This window comes from Crocodylus porosus, unplaced genomic scaffold, assembly GCF_001723895.1.
Source record: "Crocodylus porosus isolate Cpor-Errol unplaced genomic scaffold, CroPor_comp1, whole genome shotgun sequence".
Classification (NCBI taxonomy): Eukaryota; Metazoa; Chordata; order Crocodylia; family Crocodylidae; genus Crocodylus; species Crocodylus porosus.
Genome location: NW_017728943.1, coordinates 2,939,196 through 2,966,365, shown reverse-complemented (window position 1 = coordinate 2,966,365; position 27,170 = coordinate 2,939,196). Strand labels below are relative to the sequence as shown.

General features: G+C 42.9%; 1 protein-coding gene across 1 annotated transcript in view; it reads left to right on the top strand.

Annotated features, from left to right (window-relative positions):
• The window catches only part of CDC27 (cell division cycle 27), a 75,066-nt gene that overhangs the window by 12,028 nt on the left and 35,868 nt on the right, over positions 1-27,170 (top strand). Inside the window, exons 4-9 of the mRNA XM_019548519.1 lie at positions 13,445-13,592; positions 17,936-18,061; positions 21,073-21,170; positions 22,241-22,395; positions 22,505-22,719; positions 24,439-24,553. Of these exons, the coding sequence (XP_019404064.1) occupies positions 13,445-13,592; positions 17,936-18,061; positions 21,073-21,170; positions 22,241-22,395; positions 22,505-22,719; positions 24,439-24,553 (857 nt within the window). The remainder of the gene's footprint in view (positions 1-13,444; positions 13,593-17,935; positions 18,062-21,072; positions 21,171-22,240; positions 22,396-22,504; positions 22,720-24,438; positions 24,554-27,170) is intronic.

The window sequence follows — 27,170 nt, the reverse complement described above, 5'->3', positions numbered from 1 at the left end:
CAGATAGCAAGGGGTGAGGAGTCAGACCCTCTGCCCCCCTGACACTTTGCCCCACTTCAGTGTTGGTGGAGGGATAAATTTTAAGATGACTTTCCAAATATTAGTCTCTGGAGATTAAAAATTATAACAAACTTATAAATTTCCCCTGTCTAGAATCTGTTTACTGGAGGGTCATCTTAAATTTCAAATCATCTTGAATTTGAGTAAATATGGTGATTTTTTTGTTTGTTTGTTTGTTTGGGGTTCTTTGGGGTGTTTTGTTTTTTTTAATCAAACACTGTGGTAAACATACAGCTGTCCTTTTTAAGACAACTTGGGCAAACTCATTAAACTTGCTATAAAATCTTTATCTGAGTTCAGGGATATCAGTCTTTTAAGAATGGAAGCAATTGTGATAGTGTAAAATTGGCTTGTGATTTCACTAAATAGTTATGAAAGCATTGGCTACATTACATTAGAAGTTTTTTTTTTACTTTTTTTGCATGCAAACTGTAGTAGGAAAGGGAGGATGAGAGTACTTGAGCATAAAGAGTTAACTCTTAATTGTACATGACTGTTACCATAATTTCTTTAAGTCTTTGTTTTGAATAGAGTTAGTTTAATGAAAAATTAGAGATGTGTACACTCCCTATATGCTGCAGAGTTCTTGTACTACCAGTTAACCCCCAGTTCCTTCGAGCAAGAAAATCCCTGCTGGTGGCAGTGTTTGTGCTAGCAAAGCTGTGTTAATAAAGGGGTGCAGTTCCTGGCAAAGAGAGGGTGACTACTGTGTGTGATATTTTTTGCACTTCTAGTTGAGAGAAGCCAGTAGAGCTATGCAGCGTAGACTGAGCTTGAGAAAAGTAAGAATGGAGTCTGTGAATGTTTGTTGCAGCAGTAACCTAGTCAGTAGCTCTCCACTTAAATCATTGGGGACACATCTGAAACCAAGCTCTGAAAAGTTTTAGAGGCTGAAATATCCTGAACTGGCTTGAAACCAGGAGTAGAAGGGATGCTCCTGCCTTTAGCCCTAAACTCCTAGAAATTTGGGAAAAAGACTAGCTCCAATGGTAGATGAGGCCGAGTACATGTAACACTTGCTTTACTTTTTTTTTTTTTTTTTTTTTTCCATTTGAGTTTTGGTGGTTTTCCATCCCTCCCCACTCCAAATTCCTTTTTCAAATCAATGCAGACTTAAACCAGACAACCTTCCTCCTGATCTTAAGTATGGTTTTCGCTATTCCTCATCCTATTCTGATGCGCTGAGCAGGTGTGTATGATGTGGTCCTAAGCAGAAGGAAGAAATTCAGAAGGTGAAACTCAGTGGCACTCAGAGCAGGAAATTCAACAGCCATGTGCATACACATGCAAGGCTTCCAGTTCTTTCACTATAGTGCAATTAGATCTGGCATGTGTTTCCATGCAGATGCCATACAGCTGCCCTGTGAATCCCCTTATTTGCTTGTCCTAATCTTCTAAGGACAACGCCACCTTTCTGTTTGTTTTTGACCTAGCACCTACCTTTTGCCTCATCCTGCTTTTTTTTTTTTTTTTTTAAACCTATATTTAATTCCTTTTTTTAGGTTTAGGAGACTTTTTCCTAATCTTTTGTACACTTTTTTTTTTTAATAAACTTGCATATGAAAAATACCTGCATCTATGTGGCTTCCATCAGACTAAAGGCAGGACCTTGGATTTAAACTTGCTGATGTAGTATGTAACAAATGTGACTAACATTGTCTTATATGAGATTTAATTATTAATTTAAAAGACAGGGCTCTTAAAGCAGCAATGTTACACACTGCATCTTATGGTTTATTTTAGAACATACATTGTTTCATATTTTAAAATGTTCAATATATCCCAATTAATGTTGAGAACACTAGACTAATTACCTTTGCTAAAATATTACATGCACAGTTATAACATCAGAAATGATTTGTTGCTGGAGCCCAGTCCTACAACATGCTGAACAATTCTTGGCAGATAGTGAATAGCTTAGATTTCCATAGACTTTAGAGGGTGTCCTCATGGAATGTAGTTGTTAGTCTTTTGAAGATGCATTAACATGAACTGAATGAGAGTTTGCTGTAGCTGCCACTGATGTTAAGCCTGATCATGCAAATAGTTATACAGGTAATCTGTGGAAATACCTTATAGGATCTATCCTGTTTGGCTAGAAATGACCAAAAGCTAGGAAGGGTGGGAATTCACCTAGGGAGTTTTCCTGAAAACTCTCTCACCTTCCTTCACTGTAAACTTGGTGAGAGGAAGCAGGGAAAAGGGAACATCTGGGGACTAAGGAGCACTGAATGGGCCAAGTTATGGGGGAGTTTGGTAGGGGAGGTCTACTTGGAAAGAGGGGCAGGAGGAGACGCGGCAGATTAAGACCCAGAGAAAGGGCTGGAGGATGCTGCAATGCCAGAGCCACTGCTACTTCTAGCTCTTCCTGTGCTTGTACCTGTGAGGTGTCTGTCCAGACAGGACCGCTCACTGTCGAGGCTTCCACCCACGTCCTGGCTTGGTGCTGTGACAGCCAGGTGAGGAAGTGCCTGCAGTGTGTGTGGTGCCTCCTGGTAGTTCCATCAGGGAGCAGGCAAGAGTGCTACGAGGGGAGGTAGTAATGCTCTGAAGCATCGTCTGCCATGAGGAGTTCATCAATTCAGTGCTGAAGGAGAAGTCTAGGACTGTGGAGGAAGGAGTGCCAGAGAATGAAGAGAACATGGAGTCCCAGCAAGCTGTAAGTATGTGACCTCTGGCAGCAAGCTGAAGTCCTCTCTACCTGCAGCAGTTTATCTGAAGAACAGACATGTAGCCCTATCAACCCAGCCAAGGTCAGCTCCCAGATTACTGCTCCTGTCAGCACAGTTTGGGGTGAAGGTGTGCAGCTCTGGTGAAAGAACTGGTTGGGCACTATTTAGAAAATCTGGACATGTACAAGTCCATAGGGCCAGGTATGATGCACCCAAGGATGATGACAGAGTTGGCTGATGTGATTGCAGAGCTGCTGGCCAGTATCTTTGAAAACCTGTGACAATTGGGAGAGGTTCTGAACGATTGGAAAAGGGCAGATATAGTGCCTATCTTTCGGAAAGGGAAGAAGGAGGATCCAGGGAACTACAGACTAGTCTGTCTCACCTCTGCCTGGAAAAATCGTGGAGCAGGTCCTCAAGGAATCCATTTCTAAGCCCTTGGAAGAGAAGAAAGTAATTGGGAACAGTTAGCATGGATGCTGCACCAAGGGCAAGTCATGCCTGACCAACCTGATTTTCTTCTGACAAGATGACTAGGCTAGGATCTGGAACCAACTGGCTAGGGTCTGGAACCAACTTCCAAGAGAAGTGGTGCTGGTTCTACCCTGGGGGTCTTTAAGAGGAGGCTAGATGTATGTCTTACTGAGGTCGTTTGACCCCAGCATTCTTTCCTGCCCATGGCAGGGTGTCGGACTAGATGATCTACTGGGGTCTCTTCTGACCCTAGAAACTATGAAATTATGACTGCCACCAGGTTGGTCAGGCATAACTTGCCCTTGCTTGCATCCATGCCAACTCTTCCTAATCACTTTCTTCTTTTTCTGAAGTCCAGGGTCCTCACTCTGCTGCTCTCCTTACTTCATTTTGTCAAGATCTTGAACTCTATCACCTTGTGATCACTGCTGCCCAAGTTGCCATCTACTTCTGCATCCCCTGCCAGTTTTTCCATGTTTGAGAGCAGCGTTCAGGAAGAGCACAGCCCCTAGTTGGTCTCTCCAATACTTGTACCAGGAAGTTGTCCTTAAAAACTTCCTGGATTACCAGTGCACTGCTGTATTGCCCTCCCAGCAGATGTTGGAGTGGTTGAAATCCCCCATGAGAACCCAGGTCTATGGCTTGGAAACTTCTGCTAGCTGTTTGAAGAAAGCCTCATCTACTTGCACCTCCTGGTCTGGTGGTCCTTAGCAGACAACCACCACAACCTCACCCTTGTTGCTCTTCCCTTCTGACCTTAATCCAGAGACTTTCAACAGCCCTAGCTCTAGTTTCATGCTGGAGCTCTGAACAACCATAAAGCTCTTACATGAAGTGCAACTCCTCTTCTCCCTTGCCTGTCCTTCCTGAACAGTTTGCATCTGTCCATGACAGTACTGCAGTCATGGGAACTATCCCACCAAGGCTGTTATTCCAGTAATGTCATAGTGCCTTGACTGAGGACTTCCAGTTCTTCCTACTTCTTGTCCCAGGCTTCATGCATTCGTGAACTGACACCTGAAGTAACTAGCAGATTGTCCTACTTTCTCAGTAAGAATACAGCCTCCCTTGTTGCCCCTTCCTCCAAAGCAACTTAAAGTCCTTTTTAGTTGCTTTGGGCTTCTTTTCCTATAAAACTTATCAAAGGTTCTGTTCTCACCAAGAAGTATTTACATGTTGGGCTTCAACTGTGAAACGTCAACAACTCATGTTGTTCAGCAGTTTGTGAAGTTTGGCAGACTCTTTTACGGCTGCCTCTATTTCCTACTGAGATTTAGAATGCTGTGCTAGTGTCCTGGCCCATATTGTATCTGATTGTTTCCCTTGGCAGCTCTAAGGACTCCAAACTGGCTGTATACAGGATAGTAGGAGAAACCCAGCAGGCTTCTAATCCAGACAAGCAGTTGTTTGCTTGGCACAGACCCACTCAGGCTATCTAAACAGTTCTGTCATTTCTATGCATAGGTATGAGAAGGTATATCATAAACTATAGCTTTTTCATAAAGCTCTGATATGGCTACACCAAGAGTATTGCATTTAGCTCATTTCTTCAGTAATGAGGTGCCCGAGTTCCCTACATTGTATTAGACAAGAGCACCAAAAATTGGCTTCTCACGTATGTAAAGTTTTGCTTGTCAAGCTCCATATTCTCTCAGAAGTTAAAGATTATGAGTTAAATTTTAGGAATGTTTAACAGTTAATCCAGTTCACTGTCATGTCCTGCTACAAGTGCTTTATGGCAGCAAATCTTGACTTTTTTTTATAAAGTGCTAATTTACAAGTGACAATCTACTGAATGTCAGAGCTGAAGGTGTGAGTGGAGTAGTCTATGCCTTCACATATATTTTGTATGTTACCAACAGTGAAGTAGTTCTCAGGAGCAAGGATGCAGGCCTGGAGCCTCAGCTCATATAAACAGGTGAAATTTGCAGTAATTTCACTGGGTTTAACATAACTACAGTAGCTAAGGAACTAATCCCAAGACCTTCTTGTATACCAACCTCATACAGTGGACCTTACAGGTTATGCCATCTGTTGAACTGAATGACCTCCTTCAGTGTAGGTTGAGATCTAGTTGCTCTTTAAATTCCATGACTCATTCAAGAAAAACCTTCTTTTGCCTGCCTATATATTGAATATTGTCTGCATGGTATTTTTGGTTGGTTGACTTTCATGGTTTAAAAAAAAAGCTTTTTATCCTCTAGAATGGAGGTGGGCAAAATATGGTCCGCAAGCTGGATCCTGCCCTCCAGCTGATTGGACCCAGCTTGTGGGTGGTGACCTTCACCACTGCAGCAATTCTTTTGTCTTCTGAGAAACTCCCTGTGCAGCCCAGGGTCCACCCTGCTGGCTTCTAGGGTGGTCTCTCTCCCCCTTCTGAGAGCCATCCCTCCTACCTTCCCCACAGGGCCTCTTTTCTCTTGCTAGCACCTGTGGATCTGTTTTTTATGGCACTGGGTCCTCTTTCCTGTCGCCCAACTCTCTCGAGCCAGGCTTGCCCAGGAGGTCCGCGTTATGGCATGCCACCCCAAGAAGGGACAGATTCACAGCTTGCTCTCAGCTGTAGTCTTTCACTCCTGGCTCTGCAAGGCCTTGCCTTAAAGGGACCTAGCCCTGTGGTCCTGCCCTGTGTCTTTTCCCCAGTAACGGGTGTAAACCTGTTACAGATGTGGCATGCAGCATGGGTCCCCAATTGACTGGAGCAGGTATGGTGCACTACACAGTTCCACACCACTTACCAGGCACACCACATGTGGAGGAGACCCCAGATCAGCAAGAATAGATGCTGTGTGTAGTGCAGCACCCACTCTGGAATCAGTTCTACATGCAGTGCCTTTGCCAGCTGCATATGCTGCCCACTCTGGGATCGGCATAACATTCAATATGAATGCCAAAGCAGTAGCCATGGGTGCTGGATCCAGCATGGGTTGAGGCGAGGAAGTCTGTGAGCCCTATGGCTCAAATCTGGCTAGTGAACTAACCCCATGTTCACTCATTCAGCCTGCAGGGCCAGATGAGTTTGGACACCCATGAGCTAGAGTAACAGCAGAACAAGTTAGGGTGTACTTAGATAAGCTAGATACGTTCAAGTCAACCAGTTTGGATGGGATGCATTCTACACTACTGAAGGAATTGGCTGAGGTAATTTCAGAGCCACTGGCTATTCTCTTTGAGGATTTGTGGAGAACAGGCAAGGTCCTGAATGTCTAGAAAACAGTAAATACAGTGCCCTTCTTTAAAAGAAAGGGAAGGAGGAGAAATAAGGGAATTACAAAACAAATCTGCCTAACCTCTATATTTGGCAGGGGGAGGGAAATTATGGAACGAGTCCTCAAGGAATCTATTTTGAAGCACCTAGAAGAGAAAGTTATCAAGAACAGCAAGCATGGATTTCCCAAGAGCATGTTATGCCTGACCATCCTGATTTCTTTCTTTGGTAAGGCAGTGGGCTCAGTGGACAGTGGGAGAGAGCAATGAATGTAATCCACCTTAACTTTAGCAAGGCTATCTACCTTAACTTTAGCAAGGCTTTTCACACCATCTCTCATGACATTTTCATTCACAATCTATAGAAATACAGACTAGATGAAAGTTCTGTAAGGTCACCAACTGGTTGGATCATCCTATTCAATGAGCAGTCAATGGCTCAGTGTCTAGTCAGGAGAAGGTAATACAAGTGAGGTTCTCCAGGAGTCTGTCCTGGGTCCTTCAAGAAAGAGATGACCAGCTTGGAAGGAGGCTGGTGCAGAGCAACAAAAATGGCAGGTGAGTGAGAAGGGGTGGGGGGAGTGCAGTCCCAGCCAGTGTTGGAACCCACCCTGTACAGTGCTAGATGCAGTCCTGGTCCTGGACTGGCTAGAGCAGGCACTGTGTGCAGTGCATGTCCAGAAGAGCCTGGAGGAGGTGACCAGAATGGATTCCACATGCAGCACGTGTCCCAGACTCAACCTGCAGGTTCAGTCTGCGTCAGTTCAGACTAAGGGCAGCACGTGACAGGATAACAGGGCTCTGTGAGCCATGTATTTGATATCCCTGCTTTAGGCTGTTTGTCTATTAGAATTTAAAAAAGGCATTAAATGCTTCAGTTTCCTCTGCATTATCTGTAACTTGATTGCCTTCCACATTCCATAAGGGACCTTTGGTTTCTCTGATTTTCCTCTTCCTCTTGCCATACTTGTAGAATCCTTTTTTGTCTTATGTCCCATTGCCAGTTACACCTCAGATCATGCTTTGGGCCTTCAGACACTTTCTCTGCATGCCTGTGCAATACTGTTACACTCGTCCTTCATACTGTGACCGAAGTGTCCTCTTTTTATAGGATTCTTTTTTGAGTTTCAACTCATTAAAGAGATTGCTCTCCAGCCAGGCTGGCCTCCTGTTACACTTCCCATTTTTCCATTGCATTGGCATAACTTATTCCTATGCTCTGAAAAGGGTAAAGTAGAGCCAGCTCTCCTGCATTCCATTTCTCCTCCAAGGGGATCCTGCCCATCAGTTCCCCATGTTGGTTCAGGTTTGCGTTTCTGAAGTCCAGTGTCTTTCTTGTGCTGCTCTCTATCCTTTCTCCCCGTAAGATCTTGAACTCTTATAGTTTTGTGGTCACTGTCACCCAAGCTACTGTCCATCTTCACATTTTTAACCAGTTCCTTCCTGCTTGTGAGCAGTAGGTTAAAGAGAGCTCTTCCCTGCCCCCATCCCCACCTCCAGTTGGACTGTCTACCACCCGTATCAAAAAGTTATTCCCAACAGACTCCAAAAATTTGTTGGAGTGCTTGTACATTGCACTGCTATGCTTGCTGCTGCCCTCCCCCAGCAGATATCCCAATAGTTGAAGTCCCCCATGAGAACCATGTCCTGCGACTAGGGAAACCTTTTGTCAGTTCTTTTAAGGAAAGCCTCCTTCTAGTTTTATGGCCTGTAGCAAATGCCCTCCCTCCCCTAATTCACTGCTCTCCTCTCTGACCTTTACCCAGAGCCTTTTAACAGGCCTGCCTTCTACTTCTTGTACCACATGTCTGAAGACCTATATATCATCTCTTATATGTAGGGCAAAAACACCTCCTCCTTCTCTCCCCGGCTTGTCTTTTCTGAATAAACTGTACCTATCTATTGCAGGTGCACAGACTTCAGATTTTTTTGGCTGATACTGATGGCCAGTTACTAACCAGCCATATCGGCCGATACTGATCCAATAACCAATTTACAGGAATGCAGCCTAACAGCTTGGAGAGCAGTGTCTGGCCAGTAAGTGGTGGGGGAAGGGGTGTGGGGAAGGGGAGGGGTACAGACTGACTTCCCCACAGTGAGGGAGGGAGTGAGGCAGGGGCAGATGCTGCCCAGCCAGGGTGGTGAATGTGGCCCTGCTGGAAGTGGGATGGACCTGTGGGCAGCTTGTCCAGGGGGCATGGGAGGGAGATGGAAGCCATTGCTTGCACCCCTGGGAGAGGCATGGGAAGCATCTGCCCCCCAGATTTTTGCACAGGGTGAGGGTGGGCTGCCCACTGTGGGCTCAGGGCCAGGGGGTGCCTCAGCCTCTTACTGGTGGGGGGTGCTGGGGCTGTGCTTGGGGTGGGCAATGGTGGCAGTGCTGGGAAGCGTGGCTATGGGGTGGGCTACGGCCACCCTAAAATTTCCTGTAGCCGCCCCACCTCCCAGTGCTGCTGCCACCTGCCCAGCTCCCTTCCCAGGAAGAGGCCAGTGCTGTCCCTAGACTGGAGCCTCAGCAGGCAGTCTGCCATTACCCTGTGCACAAATCCAGGAGACACATGCCCCCTGTGCCTTCCCCAGGGGTAAGCACAGCAGTAGCCTCTCCTCCCCACCTGTCTGTGACCTCCAGGCCCAGCTGCCTGTAGCTCCAACCCGCTTCCAGGGTAGGATTCTCTGCCCTGGCTGGGCAGCCCCTGCCCCTTCCTTCACCATGGGGGCTGCAATCTGCTCCCCTCCCCCAACATCCCTTCCCTCCTGTAGACTTATCAGCCACATGCAGCTCTCCATGCTGCCCAGCTGGATTCCTCCTCACGTGCATGCTGCAGAGGCATGCGTGCTGCAGCTGCGCACATGCTCACAGTATTTATCGGTTACATTACTGGCAACACTGGCAAAAAAAAAAAAAAAAAAAGCTGATTGCTGATAAGGTTAACTTTTTCTTTTTTATCAGTGTCGATCTGATATGCAACTGATATATTGGTACACCTCTATCTATGGCAGTACTGCAATCATTTGCATCTTTGTAATCGCAATTAATATCAATTCTGTGTTTATACTATAACCTGATATTCTTCCTGTTGTATTCCCTGTACTTTTCACATTAATGTGTAAACATTTTCGGTATCTAACTGAGAGTCCTATCCTTTCCCTGAGAACATTGCTAAGGCTTTTGTTATTGCTTTCCCTGACTTATCTTTTATCCAGGTCCCCAGGCTCTACTTAATTCCAGGGTTTTTTTTCCTCCACCCGTGGTGAAAGTAGTTTCAAGCTGTCCTCACTAGGTTAGGCCTGTATGAAGACCCTCTTCCCTCTCTTCGTCAGGTGGATCCCATCTCTTTCCAGCAGTCCATCTTCTTGGAACGCCACCCCATGGTCAAAGAAGCCAAAAACCCCTGTGAAGAGGATTTTGAAGGAAGATACCTTAAGCACTCTGCTACTATAACCTAATCCTAGGAACTACAAAAGCTGCCATCGTTTCAGTATCACAATTCTGATTTAATTATTTGTCTTAAATTTCAAGCAGAATTATAAACAGCTGGAGGAGCCTGATGGGGAATAACTGGAAGGAAAAGAAAATCAAATGTCTCACTTTCCAGGCATGCCAAAATAAAAGATAAATGAGATTCTGTTCATCTCAATTTACTTGGACTTTCAGAAGATTTTTCACTGTGTTCTTAGTAAGGATTACTGACATCTCATGTTCCCTTTAGCTCCTAGTTTTATTACTTCTTAGAAAACAATAGGTAGAAAATGACTTTGGAATAAATGGTCTATTTCAACAAGGCAAAATGCTGAGGGAGATGTCCCAAGGGTCTACAACAAAATGCTTATTATGATCTCTTAAAGGGGGTAAGTAGCAGGATGACAAATGTTACTGAGAACATAACTTCAGATTAATCAAAACTAAAGATTAAGTTTAGTTCAGAGGGACTTAACAGTACAAGTAAAGAAGCAACCTAATTGCAAGTGAATGTATAGTGTTGAAAAAAGCATGGGGTAGTACATGTTTAGAACCAAACAGTATGAGTAATTTTAAAGTGGCCGAATAAAGGTAAATTCACATTTAATGGGCAGCTTGGTGAGAACTGTTTGCTGTAAAAGTCGTGATTGAAGTGATGTTTGGGAATGCATAGAAAATGCTTGTCATGCCTATATATAATCAGTTGTTCATGGGTGAGTAGAGTCTGGATCCTTCATATCTGGGTGGTTCACAACTTTAATTTCTAGCACATTGCCTGAATTAAGTGAGCCACTCTTACTGTGACTTCAACTTCAAGCTCACTTCAGATGCTGTTAAAGGACATGTACAAAGCCATGTATCAAATGGAGAGAATGATCTGAATACACTATTTTATATATTATTAGAAATGAAAATATCTACATATAAAACAGCTTGATGGACTGACTGATCATGGCCTAGCAACACAGAGTTAAATTTTTTGATAATTTTTGCAATAACCTTGGGTATTTGCTGATACTCTGACTGTAGTTGGAATAGGGTCAGATAGTAATCTGCTGTACCTTTTAAGGTTTAAACATTTGCACTTTTGCAGAGAGCTGGCTTAAGCCTATCTATCTCGGTACTGAACTCTTAATTGCTATTGGAACCTGATAACCAATAAATACAACGGAAATTGTGCCTTTTGAAATACTGATTTGCTGCAGAGATCTAATTAGTGGAAGGGCAAGAGTGATGTCAGGAAAAAAGAGAGCTGCCTGTCCTCAGTGCAATACTAGCCCCTGATTCATGGGGAGTACCTTCCTTCCCAGTCCCTTTTGGGTTTGAGTTAGACGTCCCTATCTAGAATCTTGCCCAAATGTTTTCTGTTTAGTTCTGTACATGATGCTTCCTTACAGAAGATATCCAATTTCATGTCTTCATGTATCAGACATAAATAATAGCAGCTAGTTTAGCTCAGATTTTGCAAAGTTTACAGTTAAACATACTGTACCATCTGGGCAGCAGAACCATGCCTTGGCTCTTGCTAATAAGACTACACAACTGTTCTAGTAAAACTTCATTCACTTTTCAACCTGTTGCAATAGTATGAGTTGTTTCTCCAGGTAGGAGTCTGAAAAGTTTTTACATCAGAATTGCTATTGCTGGTCCTTGAGCTCCATTAGTTCCCCAGTGACTTCTCTGGGTAACTTTGAATCTTCTGATAGACATGTACTTATCAAGTGTTTATAATGGGACCCTCTTTAAATAGACTAGAGATTAGTTATATCACTTCACAATGGGTGCCCTGTCATTTACCAGCCTAACCTTTGTTAGCAATCGCTGTTAGCTTCAGGGATAGGGGTTGATGCAAGGCTGTCCAGCTTCTAAGTGGCTGGAGTCTGTGGGTTGCACTAGCACAGGCTGCAGGCTCCCTGGGCTGCATGCCATTCTTGGCTCTCCAGGCTGTGCAGGAGCCCTAGGGTGTAGTCTGTGCTGTTCCGTGCCATGCAGCACTACACTGTTCCCCAGGGTGGAGACAGAAAATAGAGCTGGAAAGGGAGCCTGGATCCCTTGGAGTTGCTGCTAGTTAGACAATCCTGGGCTAATGGAACACTGTTCCCTAGCAGAGGGTTTTTTGACTTACCCTTTTAAAGAAAAATGTAAGTTAATCTTTTTTGTTTTTAAAATCAGTCAGAACTTCAAATGAAAAATTATAACCACGTTAAAGCCTAAGCGTTTTCTAATTTCAGTGTGAATTTAAAATGTTACGTATGATGAGCCCTCTTTTAAATTTTTTACTCAAAGGGTACTGCTTTTTTTTTTTTTTTTTTAACTACATACAGAATGACAGGTGCGGAGGAGAAGACACTATTAGCTTCTGAGCCTAATTCAAGGTTTATTGGCGTTACAGCATGTTGCTGTGTGTATGTGCATGCATGTTTGCATGCCAGCATTTGTTCTGCTGTACATGCTACCTCATAATTCTAAAATCTGAACTGACCCGAGGTCAGGTTTTCTAAAAATATTTAGCTACCAAGTGGAATTTTCAAAAGGCACTACTTCCCCATGATTTCAGAGGGAAATAAATGCCTACGGGCTTGGGCACCTGTCTTTTGATGACCAAAAACAATAGCCATTTTTCAGGTCTGCATTTATTAAGTATGGTAAATATGAAAGGGAATATTAAAAACTAACTTGTTTTAATAAACTTTTGTTAATTTATCTAGTGTATCTCTGATCTTTAAAAATCCTAGTTTTAGTACTTTAATTGAATACCCTTTTCCATCTAAATATAGTTGGATGCAAATTAAAAGTGAAAACAAAACTTAAATGCATAGTAATTTACCACTTTCTGTCATATACATGTGAAATAGTAAGAATCTTTTAATATATTAACTGTTGTACAACCTTCTTATTACCAGAAAGGACCAAATTATAGGCAGGCTATATTTGGCTGAAAATCAACGTATGTTAGTAGTTATATTAATCAGTGAGAAGTAATTATTCTATATCTTGCTTAGTATCTGCTTTAATTTCCCCAAAATCAGCTACTTAAACACAGGTTTCCTGCTTACTTTTTTATTTATATAATAACTAAATAAGTGTGCTGTGTGTGTACTAGTGATTTTTAAGTCACTGACTTTAAATCGGTTTACCTTACTATAGTGTCTCCTATTACTTGATAGGAAAACTGCACTCTTAAATACCTGAATTGAGAAGCATCTAGATAAAAAATAGTGTGCACTTAAGGATATGATGCAGTCCTTCCTGATCTGTGACTTGCAGTAGAATTACGAATTTGTTTTATTGTGCTTAAAATGGCACTCTGGTGCTTTTCAAGACTTGTATAGGTAGGGTAGATGAAATGATTTGCGGTTTTCTTAATGTAGTAGCTTGGACAAATCTTATTTATAGGGTCACACAGAATGCACAAATCCTTTACACTGTGACTAGGAAACTTAATTGAATCTGTTATGGGTTTTTTCCTCCTTGACAGCAGGAGTTACACTTTTTGCTGCTTATACCAAAAAACAGACTGATCAAATGACAATGATGTTTTTGTTTTTGTTTATTTTGTTTTTCTTTCTAGTACATTCAGAAGAAGCGCTGTTTTTACTGGCAACATGTTACTATCGCTCAGGAAAGGCATATAAGGCATACAGGCTTCTGAAGGGACACAGCTGTACCACCCCACAATGTAAATATTTGCTCGCGAAGTGTTGTGTGGACCTCAGCAAGTAAGTAACCCCTTTCCATTCTGCTGTTGTGCTAAAGGGTTTTTTAGGAAGCTGTCACATTACATACACTAGCAATTCAGGAGTCCTTAATCCCCAAGGATTATCATAAATGCAGCTAACTTTACTCTGATATGTACCTACAAGAGCTCATACTACAGAAACCTCTAAAACATACTCAGTGACTTTGTATAGTATTTTGGTCAGTTTAAGCAACATCTAAACAAGTATCCATGTGAAAGCAGGTTAGAAATTGTGAGGTTTTTGTTTTGTTTTTTTAACTACACTCATTTCAAACCTCACTCCACTTTTAAATTCTATATATGTAAAGGACTTAGTCTGTCCGTGCGTCTGTCTGTCCATAACACTCTTGGAGCACTCTGATTGGTTGTCTCGGTAGGCAATCGCAGTGCTTACTGAAACAATTGATCAGAATGCTCTGCACAGGCTGACACCCAGACAGGTGGCCAGTGGGGGTATTGGCATGCAGCCGGACACAGAGTAGCAGCAGCACAGGCTGGTGGCAGCAGCTGCTGTGTGCGAGCTTCCCCCTCCCCTGATCCTGGCAGGCAGTGGTGGCACACAGCGCTCTATCCCTTCCCGGCCACCACTCTCTATCATTGCAATTCGCTAGTAAAGTTTCTGGAATGAGGCTAGTATTTAAAAGAGAACCAACTCCTTAAAGCGGTGAATCTCCCTCTACTCATCAAGTAATTCTAAATGGGAGAAGAAACTGGCAGAACTGTAGTACCTTGAGTTTGCTATGTAAGATTTTATGCATTTGTCCTTCTCTGTACAGATAATTTCAACCCAGTTGACAATTAGTGCATGTGTCTTCTGTTTATGAAGTTTGAAATGGACAAAGCTACAAATCTGGGAAGAAGGAAATAGATGATTGAGGGCCTTGATGCAATTTATTATTTTTTCCATATATAGAATGTAATTACCGGGGGGGGGGGGCAGTCATCTTATATTTCAGTAAATACAGTGTATATATAAGGGAACTCAAAGTGCTAAAGAAGTCCTACATAACATGTTTTTTCTGCATGAATCTGAAAGATGAGGTAATGGGACTCAAGTGATTGACTGTCCTTTCTAAAATGACAAAGTTTGCATTTTTAGGCTTTTGATCCAGTTCTAGTCCAGATTAGGAGTAATAAATTTGACCCTCCTGTGGACTGCGTAGTATTATAGCAGCTAAGAGCACTACTATCCACATAAATAAATAAATCACTGTTACTGCATGTGACCCCACCACAAGTGAAACCTTGGTCAACAGTCCTGGCACAAAAGGATCAAAATCATGCAGATTTTTGCTTGTTGTCTGTTTAACATAGCTGTGTTCTGTCTTCTCTGTGAGTAGTAGTCTTTTGTACCAAAAAGTTGTTTTCCTGCTCTCCTACAAGCACATTTGAATTGGTTTAAGAATAAAAAGTCAAATGTGAAAGGGGGGGGGAGGGATTGGGGGAAAAACATGCAGTTATGTGCAGAAAACTGTTTATCCTGATAAAGGATATAAAGGCAGCCTGGTTGGTTCAGTAATAGGAAGATTGGGTTGGGGAGAGGTTGTTTTTGAATATTTTAAATTACTTGTTGGACTGATAGAAAAGTTGGTACATCCTATAATGGGGACAGGCAAAATATGACCTGTGGGCTGGATCCAGCCTGCTAGGCCATTCTATCCAGCCTGTGGGGCCCTTTTTAAAAAAAAAAAAAAAAAAATAGAAAATTTATATGGATGACAGGAGCCGGGGGCAGCAGAACCCAGAAGGAAGGCTGACCCGGCCCAGCCCCCTCCTACCCTTGCTCCCCTCCCAACCAGAAGCCTCTGCAAGCTTTCACTGCTTGCTTGCCTGCCTGCCTGCCCGCCCGCCAGCCTCCAGCACCACATGGGCAGACCATGGAAGTACAGGGCCCATGCCAGTACACCTGGGCCAGGAGTGAGAGACGGTGTGAGTGTGTACATGCATGCAGTAAGGGAGGGAGAGACTGTGTGCACACACATGTGCAGTGAGGGAGGGAGGGAGAGAGTATTTATATATGTCTGTGTGTATGCATGTTCATGGGGCAAGTCCCACATGCACACCCCACCATACACATGCGCCTGCACCCCCTTGCACTTCCATACACACAGACCTCCACATCTCACATATCTACCCCCCCCACATACAATATACAAGAGTCAGACTTCATTTTGAGATATTGTACAATCACCTCTGCGTACACTACACAAATTAATGTAAATAAGGACAAAATATTTTTTGACATCAAATTAATGAATGTTGTAGATGTTTAATTTTGAAAATATAATTTGGTGTTTTTCTGGTTCTGAGATGGCAAAACCCCTTGCTGAAAGGGGTATTTCCAGGGGCAAGGGTTAGGGAGTTAGGGGGCAGGACTTCCGATCACAAGATGGTGACCAAGGGCAGGGTACCTGTCAAGGGGCGGGGCTACCCATGTAGCCTGTGACAGCTTGCCAAAACTCAGTAAGCAGCCTTCCACTTAAATAATTGGCCACCCCTGTCCTAGACATAAGCTATTAACAAGTTGCAGAAAGAGCACTGGAAAAAGTCTTCCTTTGTAAGAAACCAGTTTGCTTAATTCTCAGTTTTCATTTTATTAAGTTGTCATGTAATTTGACTCTTAAAATCAATACACTATTCTTAAATACAGATTTGACAGATGCAACTTGTATGATGTCTTAATATGAGCAAGCTTGAGCTATGCATGCCAGAGAAAAGAGCATGCTGCTCTCCCAACTGGACAGAAAGACATTCCAGCTGCTCATAGTTGCCACTAGAGATTACAGAGGAGATGTTCTATCCAAGACAAAGTCCTAGGTTTTTGTTTCAGGATTTCTAAGGGATGTTTGCCTTCATTTCTGCTAAAATAATAAAATAATTTAAAAAAACAAAAGAAAACAACAACAAAAAACCCCCACCACGCCTCCTGTCTGGTGTAATGCATTCAGTAGGCGAAGTATGATATTGTTTCCTGGTGACACCAAGATTTATGTATTGTGATCCTAACCAACTGCAAGAAAAATGTTTTATTAGGGTGTCTGTGAAAGCTGTCTTCCAATAGCAGGGGCAAGTTAATTGGAAAAATCAATGATGGTTAGTTGCTGCAGTGTGCGAGTGCTTTATGACTTTTCTATATAGTGATACTCTAACATCTCTTGATGTTTCATTTGCTGTAAAGGAACTAATCAGTCTGCCACCTTTTTTGTGTTGAAATAGAAATCCATTTAATGCTCTACTTGGACGGGTCCCAGGAAAACTTGTTTAAAAGCTCTTTGTTCTTTCTTCCCTTCTCATTTTTAAGGTCTCATTTGTATGTAATTTATGTTCTGCTGGTTAAACTATTTCAGTTGGTGGTAGGTATTTTTTGGTTTGGAGTATTTCTTCCCCCCCTCCTCCCTCTCCATCCCATTTGAAATGTGTTTAGTGTTGCAACCTGTTGTGGATGTAATCGTATCTATATTGGAGTGCCTTTACTGGTGTCACTTATTCCCATTTTCTTCTGGGAATAAGCTGTATTGGCACAAGCAACTCCATCCCATTGAAATTGCCTTCATATTAGGCAGGGGGATCAAGCTGCTTTAAACTCCATTGGTAGGGTTAAAACAGTACAATGGTTCACAACTGTCCAGCCTTAAGTAAAAGTTTTGAGAAGAGTTGCAGTGATGAAACTGAGTGAAACCATCCATGCTGGGCCATACTTTTAACTGCATGTTTATACACAATAAGCCATGGCCTTTCCTCTTCCCGTTGTCTTTGTGAGCAAGCAAAACACAAGATTTCAATCTACATATGCACAGGTTGGGAAATGAGAACAGAGCTCTCCACAAGGTATGCTTCCTACTTAATGAAATCAACCTAAATCCACAGCTCTTGGTTTCTTCTGTATAAAAATGTAGACCAAGACTCAAAAGCAATTCTGGTGGAAAAACTTCTCAGGCTTCTAGTCTGAGCAACAATTCATACTGTTGCAGCAAGCAACCTGAAGCCAGGACCTCAGTCAAAAAATGAATCAAGTCAGTTTTTACTAAAACAGTTATATAGTCTACCAGTGTTTGTGCTCAACTTGAAACCCTTATAGATGTGCCTACTTTTTTCCGAAGATAAGTGCTTAGCATTCAAATATCCCCATCTCCTGTTTTTATAGATCCGGGCTCCTCATTTTGGACTCTTTTCAGGCACAAAGGAGACTAATTTGGAACTTTCAGATATTTAAAACATATTTCTGTGTTTTCTGTTGTTGCTGCTTCTGCTGTTTTGCAGTGGAGTGGAAATGATGGACTGCCAATGTTGTGAACTCTGTGTAACCCCTTAATTTTTTTTAAGGCTTGCAGAAGGAGAACAGATCTTATCTGGTGGAGTGCTAAATAAACAGAAAAGCCATGAAGACGTTGTTACGGAGTTTGGTGATTCTTCATGCTTTACTCTCTCACTGCTGGGACATATATACTGGTGAGGTTTAATTTTATGAAGGTAGTTACTAAATAATGCATTTGCTCGTGCGGCCCACAGAAGAGCCATGCTTCTGGGAGGTGGCAGTGCAGGGTGGTGGCATTCCCTCCCTGCCCGCCCATGCGTACCCCCTAGGGCCTTCCCAAGTACCCTGGGGGTACGCACATCCCCAGTTGACAACCCCTGCTATATTTTGTGTGTGTGTGTGCGTGTGCGCGCGTGTATATCGTCTGCAAGCTTTTGCACAACGAAACTAAAAATCTAATGATCATGTATTACTTTAACAAAAAGTATATTTAGCAGGTCAGTACTTTTAACAGAGGCTGTCAAAACCCTGTATAAGATCCAAGGGAAAAGCAGGGTATTTTTAACACACTTTGTTCTTAAATCTGCATGTCTCTGAAAGATGCAACAGAGATGTTTTCAGGGGATAGGAAGGAGAAATCCTTACATGCTAGACAGCTTGTCATGTCATATCTTCTCTTAATTGCAGTTAATATTGTGGAAACATACATGGATCTGCTTGTCAGTTTTGTTCCTCTTTAGTATTGTTCCTCTTCCTGTTTTTGATTGTCAGTAAGTTGCTTTCTTTCAGTGAGCCAACAGAAACCCCAAACTTTGTCTGTTTTATTCATTTTAATTATTCTAGCAGTGTAACAGTTCTAAAAAAAAACTTTTCATAACAAAAATCATTTCATTCAACTCAAGTATGTAAACTAAATTTAACAGAAAACTGTTCACCCATATGCGAAATGCAGATCAGTGCTCAGAAACAAATTACGTCGATTGAAAGTTTAAATTTTTAAAGTCTTTGCTTGTCTAGAATTTGGAAACTTCCATTATAACAAGCTTGCTTCTTCCAAGATAAGAAAAAAAATTCAACTTTAACAACAGCAATGGGATTTTTTTTGAGCGTTGTGAATAAATTGAATAAATAAGTAACTAGGTTCCTTTGAAGTCAGGACTGGGCAATTATTTGGGCTGGAGGTCTGTGGCAGCACAGGAGGGGATGCTTCTATGCAGAGCCACCTATCTCACTGTGCCAGGCCCAAAACCATGCTTTGAGAGTCTTCCTTGGGGACCCTACAGCCTGAGGTAACACTGCCACCGCCTGGGCACGGGTCTGGGGTCTGGGGCACACAGACCCTGCAAACCTTGGGGGTGCTTTGTATTGCTTCCAATAATGTTTCTGAATGCTTCTTTCAGCCTGAAGCTTCCAAAGATAGGATCAGGAAACTGAGGGAAAATAAAAAGCCAAATGTTGCTGTCCTAACGGAGGAGTGAAAGGCCTCTCTCTCTTCCCCCCCCCCCACAGTAGAACAACAAGGCAAACTGTAACCCCGATACCTTTATTGTTGTGGGGGTGGAAGGGGGGGGAAGTAGTATGAGGAAGTCAGAATACGCTTGGAGCAACTTAAGCATATGTATCTTTACAGAAAGTGGATGCAATGATCCTTTTAAGATCTGACTGGCCTACACATAATTCTGAACTCCAGGCTAGTTTCCAGGTTTTACTTGCAGAAAATCTTCAGGCAACAGCCTGAGGTCTTTGCTTGATTTTCAAAATGCCTGCCAGAGGAAGAGAGCATTTCTCCCTCCCCCTGGGAATTTATTTGGCCAGGTCACCTGATTTTTACCAGCCTGAACCAAGAAGAAAACTAGGAGATAAAGGAGTCACCTGGTTTGGCCTAAGTGAGGGGCTGAAAGATGAGGATTTCTTCACAAGGGCCACTTTAGTTTTGGTGAACTGTTGTGGGCTGGGGTGTTGACCAGACCTGGCAGTGGAGAGAGCTGGGTACAACTGGTCCTGTTCAGCCCCAGGCCATCCACCCTGCACCCACTGCCAAGGGCACTGGGTAGGCTGGCAGGGTCTCCATGAAGACTAGCCAATAACCTCCATGGGCAGAATGACTCAGCCAGGTGGGTGGGACAAGACCACAGGCAGGCACAGGCCAGGATCAGAGCAGTGATAGCATGGGGCCAGGGCTCAAGGCAGAGCCACAATCTGCTCCCTGCATGTCCCTGCCCGCAGAACTGAAGCGGGTCACGGCTCTGCCCTGGGCCCCAGCCTCCCACTGTCCCAGAGTAGGACTGGGGCAAGGGCTGGAGCAGGGACAGGTATTGCACAGCCAAGGCGGGGCATGCAACAGACCTACAAGGGACTTGTCCGAGGAGCACGGGGGGAGTGGCTCCCACCACTGCATGCACCATGGGGGAGGCACATGCCCCCCAGGTCTATGTGGGGCGAGTGTGGGCTGCCCACTTGGGGTTGAGGGTGGTGCCAGGCTCTTCCTGGCAAGGAAGGACTGGGCTGGGGCTGCACATGGGGTGGGCGGTGCTGGCACTGAGAGAGGGGCTACGGTGAATTTTGGGGTGGTTATAGCCCCCATACCCCATAAACCAGCTTCCCAGTGCCACGGCTGCCCATCCTGAGCACAGCCCTGGCCCAGTACCCCCCACCAGGTAGAGCCTGGCGCTGCCCCCAGCCCTGAGTGGGCAGCAGCAGCCTGCCCTCGCCCCGTGCACAGATCCATGGGAAACGTGCCCCCCATGCCTCCCCTGGGGAGCACACAGTGGTGGGAGGGCCCCACCCATGCCCCACCCCAGACAAGCCACTCATGGCTCTCCCATGCCCTGCCCCAGTGGGGCAGCACCTGCCCTCCCCTCCACAGACTTACCGGCCAGACACTGCTCTCCAAGCTGCTGGGCTGCGTTCCCAGCCGCATGCATGCTGCTGCTGTGGGCATGCACAAGACATTAGCAGCAGCCATTATCAGCCACTCAAAGCTGATTGCCAATAATGTCAATTTTCCTTTTGTCGGTGCAGATATGATATGGACCAATATATTGGTGCACCTCATAAAAATTAAATATAATAAAATAAATATAATAATAATAGACTTGTTTTCAAATTAACTGTTCTTGTTTTTGCCGCCTTTTACTCTTCATGAAAATTATCCTAAACTTAAATGTTTTAACTTTCTTAAACTATTTTGTATTCTTTCTTACAGCAAGACAGACAGGCTTGCCAAAGGATCAGAATGTTACCAAAAGAGCCTTAGTTTAAATCCTTTCCTCTGGTCCCCCTTTGAATCACTATGTGAAATTGGTAGGTATGCAAAAGTCTTCTGTTGTGAAAAGATTTTTGGGGGTTGTGTGGGGAATGGAAGAGTTGGCCAATTGGAACTGGCATTTTCTCATGTAAAAAGCTGAGAACACAAGAACGCAAAGTTCTTATTTCCTTCACTGGTGCTTCAGAAGCAATGTGCATCTAAGTAGTCTTCTTAATTTTGGGAACTTTTGTTTCCTAAGCCTCTTTCCTTGTATAAGTGAGCTTTCTTTTGAGAATATCAGGTATCTCTTTGCAGTAGGAAAAAACTGTTCTACTACCTTTTTAATAAGTAAAAATGCTACAGAATTTGATGGAAAAGCTCATGTATCGCTAACGCTATTGCATCATCAGTCTTTTTTGCATACATTTTAATTCAATATACATTAGAACATTTAATTTTGTATAATATATCATGTTTTTTCCAGATAATGAAACACCACTGTATAAAGTGTTGAAAAATCTATTTTAATTACTATACTGTGCATTGAATATATTTTAAAAGCATAAATGTATAGTACTGTGTAATTTTTTACATCACTAAGCACTAACAAATAAACAGTGCACAGTTGTCTTGCTGGCAGGCTTCAGGCTCAGGGGTTTTGTTAATCCAAAATTATCTGATTAACTGACTTTCTGAATAATTGACTCTCTACTGTACTCTAAGACCTGTGTCTAGGTTATGTTTAAAATTTTCAGTGGATCACTGATCAACTGTGACTTTTGTCTTAGGAATTAATAAAACCCAACTGATAGACCTGTTTTGTATCCCTTTTTTCCTTAAAAAAAACAAACAACATTTGTGCCTGGATTTCTAGGAGCACTTTTTTGTACTCTGACTTCCAAAATATAGATGCTCTAAGGAGTGGTAACACTTTAAGGCTGAAAGCCAAAAAAACCCTCTAGTTCCCTTATGTAATAGAGAGAGGAGTGTGTGGTTTTTCTTTTTAATATTGTCTCTGCTTTTAAAATTACTTATTCTTTTAAAAGATGTCCTTCTTCCTTTTTAACAAGCACCAAATGTATGTGGTCAAGAATAATTGTTTTTAAATTTCTCTTCCATCTTTCAGGTGAAAAACCAGACCCTGAGCAGACATTTAAATTAACATCTTTACAGAACTTCAGCAGCTGCCTGCCCAACACTTGCACAACATTGGTGTCTAATCACAACATATCCCACAGACAACCTGACACTGTCCTTATGGAGACGCCACAAGACACAATTGTATGTTTTGTCAAAGCCTTTGTTTTGGGGCAGTCTCCAATGTTAAATTAATTATACTAACCAGGAAATATTGACATGTGGCTATCCTAAAATCTGCTTTTAATTTTAGGAATTAAACAGACTCAACCTGGAATCCTCCAATTCAAAATACTCCTCCTTGAACACAGATTCCTCTATGTCTTACATTGACTCAGCTGTAATTTCACCAGATGCCGTCCCTCTTGGATCAGGACCTGCCATATTGTCTAAACAGGCTCAAAATAAACCAAAAACCGGTCGGAGCTTACTGGGAGGACCAGCAGCTTTGAGCCCCCTGACACCAAGGTAAGACTAAGACTGGAAATTTTAAGTCCCACAGCAACGGACTTGTGGGGGGGGGGCGTTATTTTCATCTTGAAAGACCTAAACAAGACGCTAGGAATCTCTTTTGACCAAAGTAAAATTGTATGTTGATTCTATATATTGCTTGGTGTAGCTTCTATGCTAGAAAAATCACTAAAGGAGTGTGGGCTTCTACTCTGTTATCCAGAGTTTTAATACTAAAAAGCTCCATTAAGGCAGCTCTTGTTGGGGAGAGTGATATTTCCAGTATTGCCAACCCCACTGTGCCAAAAATCATGAGACGAACTCCTACAAAATCAAGCGATTGGCACGTAAAACATGAGATGGTATTTTTGAAGCGTGTGTGTGTGTGGAGGGGTTGTTTTGTGTGGGTGTGGGGTTTGGAACCCAGGGAGGGAGGGCCCCCACACACACCCTGGCAGGACGCAGGGTACTGTCGGTCAGGAGTGAGAAGTAGCAGCAGGGCTGGTGGGCTGTGGCTTGGGAGTGATGAGCTGGACCTGATGAACTTTGTGAAGTCCCTTCCAGCCCTAATATCTATGAAAGCAGACAGGCACACGGACAAACAACACCCAGCTGGTAAGTGGAGGGAAAGGGGCAGTGTGGGAAGAGGGAAGAGGCGGGGGAGTGCAGATTGAGGCCCCTGCAGTGAGGGAGGGAGTGGGGCAGGGGTGAATGGGGCCTTTAGGGCTGGGGCAGGTCATCCAGAGGTGTGGGGGAGGGGCATGGCTTCCCACAGCAGCACACACCCCTGGGGAGGCATAGGGGGCTCATGCCTCCTGCAGGGCAGAGGCAGGCTGGGGTTCTGCACCCTGCTGCCTTTGCCCCAGGAGTTCAATCACGGGACCCCAATGTGCCTCCTGCTGCCAGGCAGGCAATGCGTCCTGTGTGCCCTGCCCACCCTGCAGGCAGCAATGGCATCCCATGGCTGAGCTCCTGGGCCAAGGCAGCAGGATGCAGAGCCCCAGCCCATAGCAGGCAACCTGCCTTTGCCCTGCAGGGGGCACAGGCCCCTGCGTCTCCCCTGAGGGTGCTCACTGCAGCAGGAAACCACGCCGCTCCCTCTGCACCTCCTGGATGACCCGCCCCAGCTCCAGGGTCCCATTCACCCCTGCCATGCTTCTGCCCCACTCTTCCTCCCTCACTGTGGGGGCCTTGATTTCCACCCCCACCCCCGTCTTACCAGCTGGGAAAATGTGGAGATCTGAGGGTTGGATCGGGAGATCGCAAGTTGGAGCTCTTTTGACTTTGAAATACCGAGTCTCGCAATGGTTTTATGACAGTTGGCATTACTGTATTTCTTATGCTTTGGATTTGTTGAGGGGAGATGGGGATGGGGAGGGAAGTTATAAGCTTCAGCAGACTATATCCTGTCATTTTTTTCCATGTTAGAAACATATGAATTCACTAGTACTTATACACCACAACAGAGATGACAGTACCGTTGTGTTTACCTACTATATGTAGAAGAGATTTCCTGTCTCAAAGGGTTTTAAGAATATGAATACATTTATTTAGCTTACGAATGATGGCAGGGGCGAAGTAAGACTTTTAACTTGCTTAGGGTTTTAGATGAGATCAACAGAGCAGATATGGAAACAAGATACACACATGCACACAGCTCCAGAGTCTTGTGTCTCTAGTTATTCTGTCTTTCAAATGTGCTGGGATTCTGATACCTTCACCTCATTCTCTTCTTAGTTTTGGAATTTTGCCACTAGAAACTCCAAGTCCTGGAGATGGATCATATTTACAAAACTACACTAATTCATCGTCTGTAATTGATGTGCCATCTACAGGAGCACCTTCAAAGAAGGTATCTTGCATTCAAGAAAGTTTGTTACTTTGTTACATTTAAAGACAGAGTGTTAAGGCTTTGAAGTGTAAATGTGTAAAAGTTACACTAGCTGATCTGTGCTAGTAAATTGGATGTTCTTTTTTCATTGAAATCATGTTTGCTCACTCAGGCAAATAACTAATAACATTTTTAACTTATAAAAATGCTCTTGGAGCCTAATGAGAACTAAAATTGTCTCTAAAATGTCTGTTAAACAAAAATGTGCTTTTATTAAAATTTCTTATACGGACACTAACTTGTTTTGCTGAGTTACCCTTGTCAACTTCTAAACATTTTCTTCCTCTGCTAACTTTCATTTTTATTTTTGGTTGGAAACCGTTTTGACTAAATGTTTTGTGTGGTGTATGTAGAAAATGCCAATTGAAATTTTAAATATTCGCAAGTCAAAGCCTATTTTGACTTGTGGGGGAATACCCCTAAGCTGAAAACCTGGAAACCCTTTTTGTTTTGAAAAACCACTTCACAATTTTTAAATTTAAAGTAATTTAGCCAAAAAAAAAAAAGAGAACAACCACAGAAGAAATGATCATACTACAGTATTTTGCTCAAAACCATATTTTTCTCTGACTTGGTTCTCTTTTTGCATCTCTCTTATGAAACTTCCATGGAGTAGGAGAACAGATTCCTGCTTTGGTCTGATTTTTAACCCTTTTGTTAAAGTATGGAGATATACGCTGAACCTGTACTGGAAAAATATAATCAGCTAATAGTGCTTTCTGAAGACTTAAATGTTCAAGCACATTAATTTATACTTTCAGTCTAACTTGACTTTTTGTAACGTATACATTTATAAAATATACTGCGTAATAGCATTGTTAAAAGCATAAGACCTGAAATTACTGCATTTTAAGAAAGCATAGAGTGGTGTTTCTTTAAACAGTAGCTCATACAGTCCTAAATACTTTTGGATGGTCCATGAAGCTGACTGGCAATATGATGTTACCTTACCTCTTCATAGCCTTGTTTTCTCTTGAATAAGTTTTTAGCTAATACAGTAACTCCATTGTAGACAATTTATTTTAGTTGTGACCAGAGTTGATATAGAAATAGTTAATGGGAAGTGTAGTGTCAGATGATATTTGAAGAACCCTTGTACCTCTCTTTCTTTCCTCCCATGCCTTCTGTCCCCTTCTTCCCCAAGCCTCAGGATTCTTCCATATATCTTTTTTAGTAAACTGTCTTCTAGCATTCCCAGTGCAATTTTGTGTGAAGTTTTGGAGGACTGCAGCTATTCAGAATGTGGGTGTTTGTTTTTAAATGGTGCTGAAAAAAGATTTTATATTATTAGTCAAATTCCTCAAAGTAGGATTCACCTTTCCACTTAGTAGTATGGGCTAATTCAGTGTTGGTACTTGGCTTGCAATGTCCTTGTTTTTATCATTAAAATGTGGGAGTCTTTAAGCCAGGGACCTCCTCTGCCACTAATTTTGCTTCATGGCTTATTCATGCTTTGTCACAGTTCAAATGATCTAACAACCAAGGCTGCTTCTGTTGTCTTCTGAAGTGTTTCCATTCTGTCCAGAATTCTCAAAGCCTGCTTGCCTTGCCAACTCTAATACTAAGTTTTTTCAAACCGACTTCTGTGCCACTGATCAGTTTTCCCATTTACTGTACAGTTTAAAAAACAATCATCCTGGATCTGGGGGAAGGACATAGTCCAGGGATATGCCCACAGAACTGTTGCATTTAGCCCACTGGTCTTCATTTGGGCTACCAGAAGTGTGTGCACCATAATCCTTAGTGTTTGTTGCCTTTAGCTTGAGGCTTTACTTGTCTGGAGGTGGGGGGAGGGATTACTGCTGTATTATAGTAAAATTTAATGTCTTTATCTGCTTTCAGCCACATTGTAGGTCAAACTCTGAGAAAAATAAAGCCCTATCACACTTTCTCATTATTTCTACTAGGCAATATTAGTGCAATTTACATCTGTATATTGATGTAGTCTGCGTGAGAACACTGTTTTGTTACATTTAATGTTGCTGTCTAAACACAAACATTGATAAAGCACAGTTCTAATCGATGATTTAGAATTCGGCTGCATGTCTTATAAAATACAGGAATTACTTAATCAGTTTCATTTCTGCTCTTCAATTTACCATTAACTAACTATTTGCGAACTTAGTAGATATGGCTAAAATGTGCATGACTTATTCCCTAGGAAGCAGTTAGTATATTTACATAAACTAATGGAACATTAGGTTGGATCCATGTATATCTTGTCTGTGAGGGCAAGTATACTTGCTGGGTACATACGGTGTCATCTGATATTGAGCCAGTTAAAGGAAGGACAGGACAGTAGCTAAATAATTAAATGATCGTAAGTTGATTTAGTCCATGCTGTACCTCATCCCACTTTAAGACATTAAGGAATTTAGAGGTATGTAGTGTTAATTTGAGATTTCCTCTAAAGGGTTCTAAAGGAAAACTGGGTTTTTTTTGTTTGTTTGTTTGTTTGTTTCATAGTTTCATAGTAGCTAGAGTCGGAAGGGACCTAGGAAGATCATCTAGTCCGACCCCCTGCCTTGGCAGGAAAGAGCACCGGGGTCAGATGACCCCGGCAAGGTGCTCATCTAAC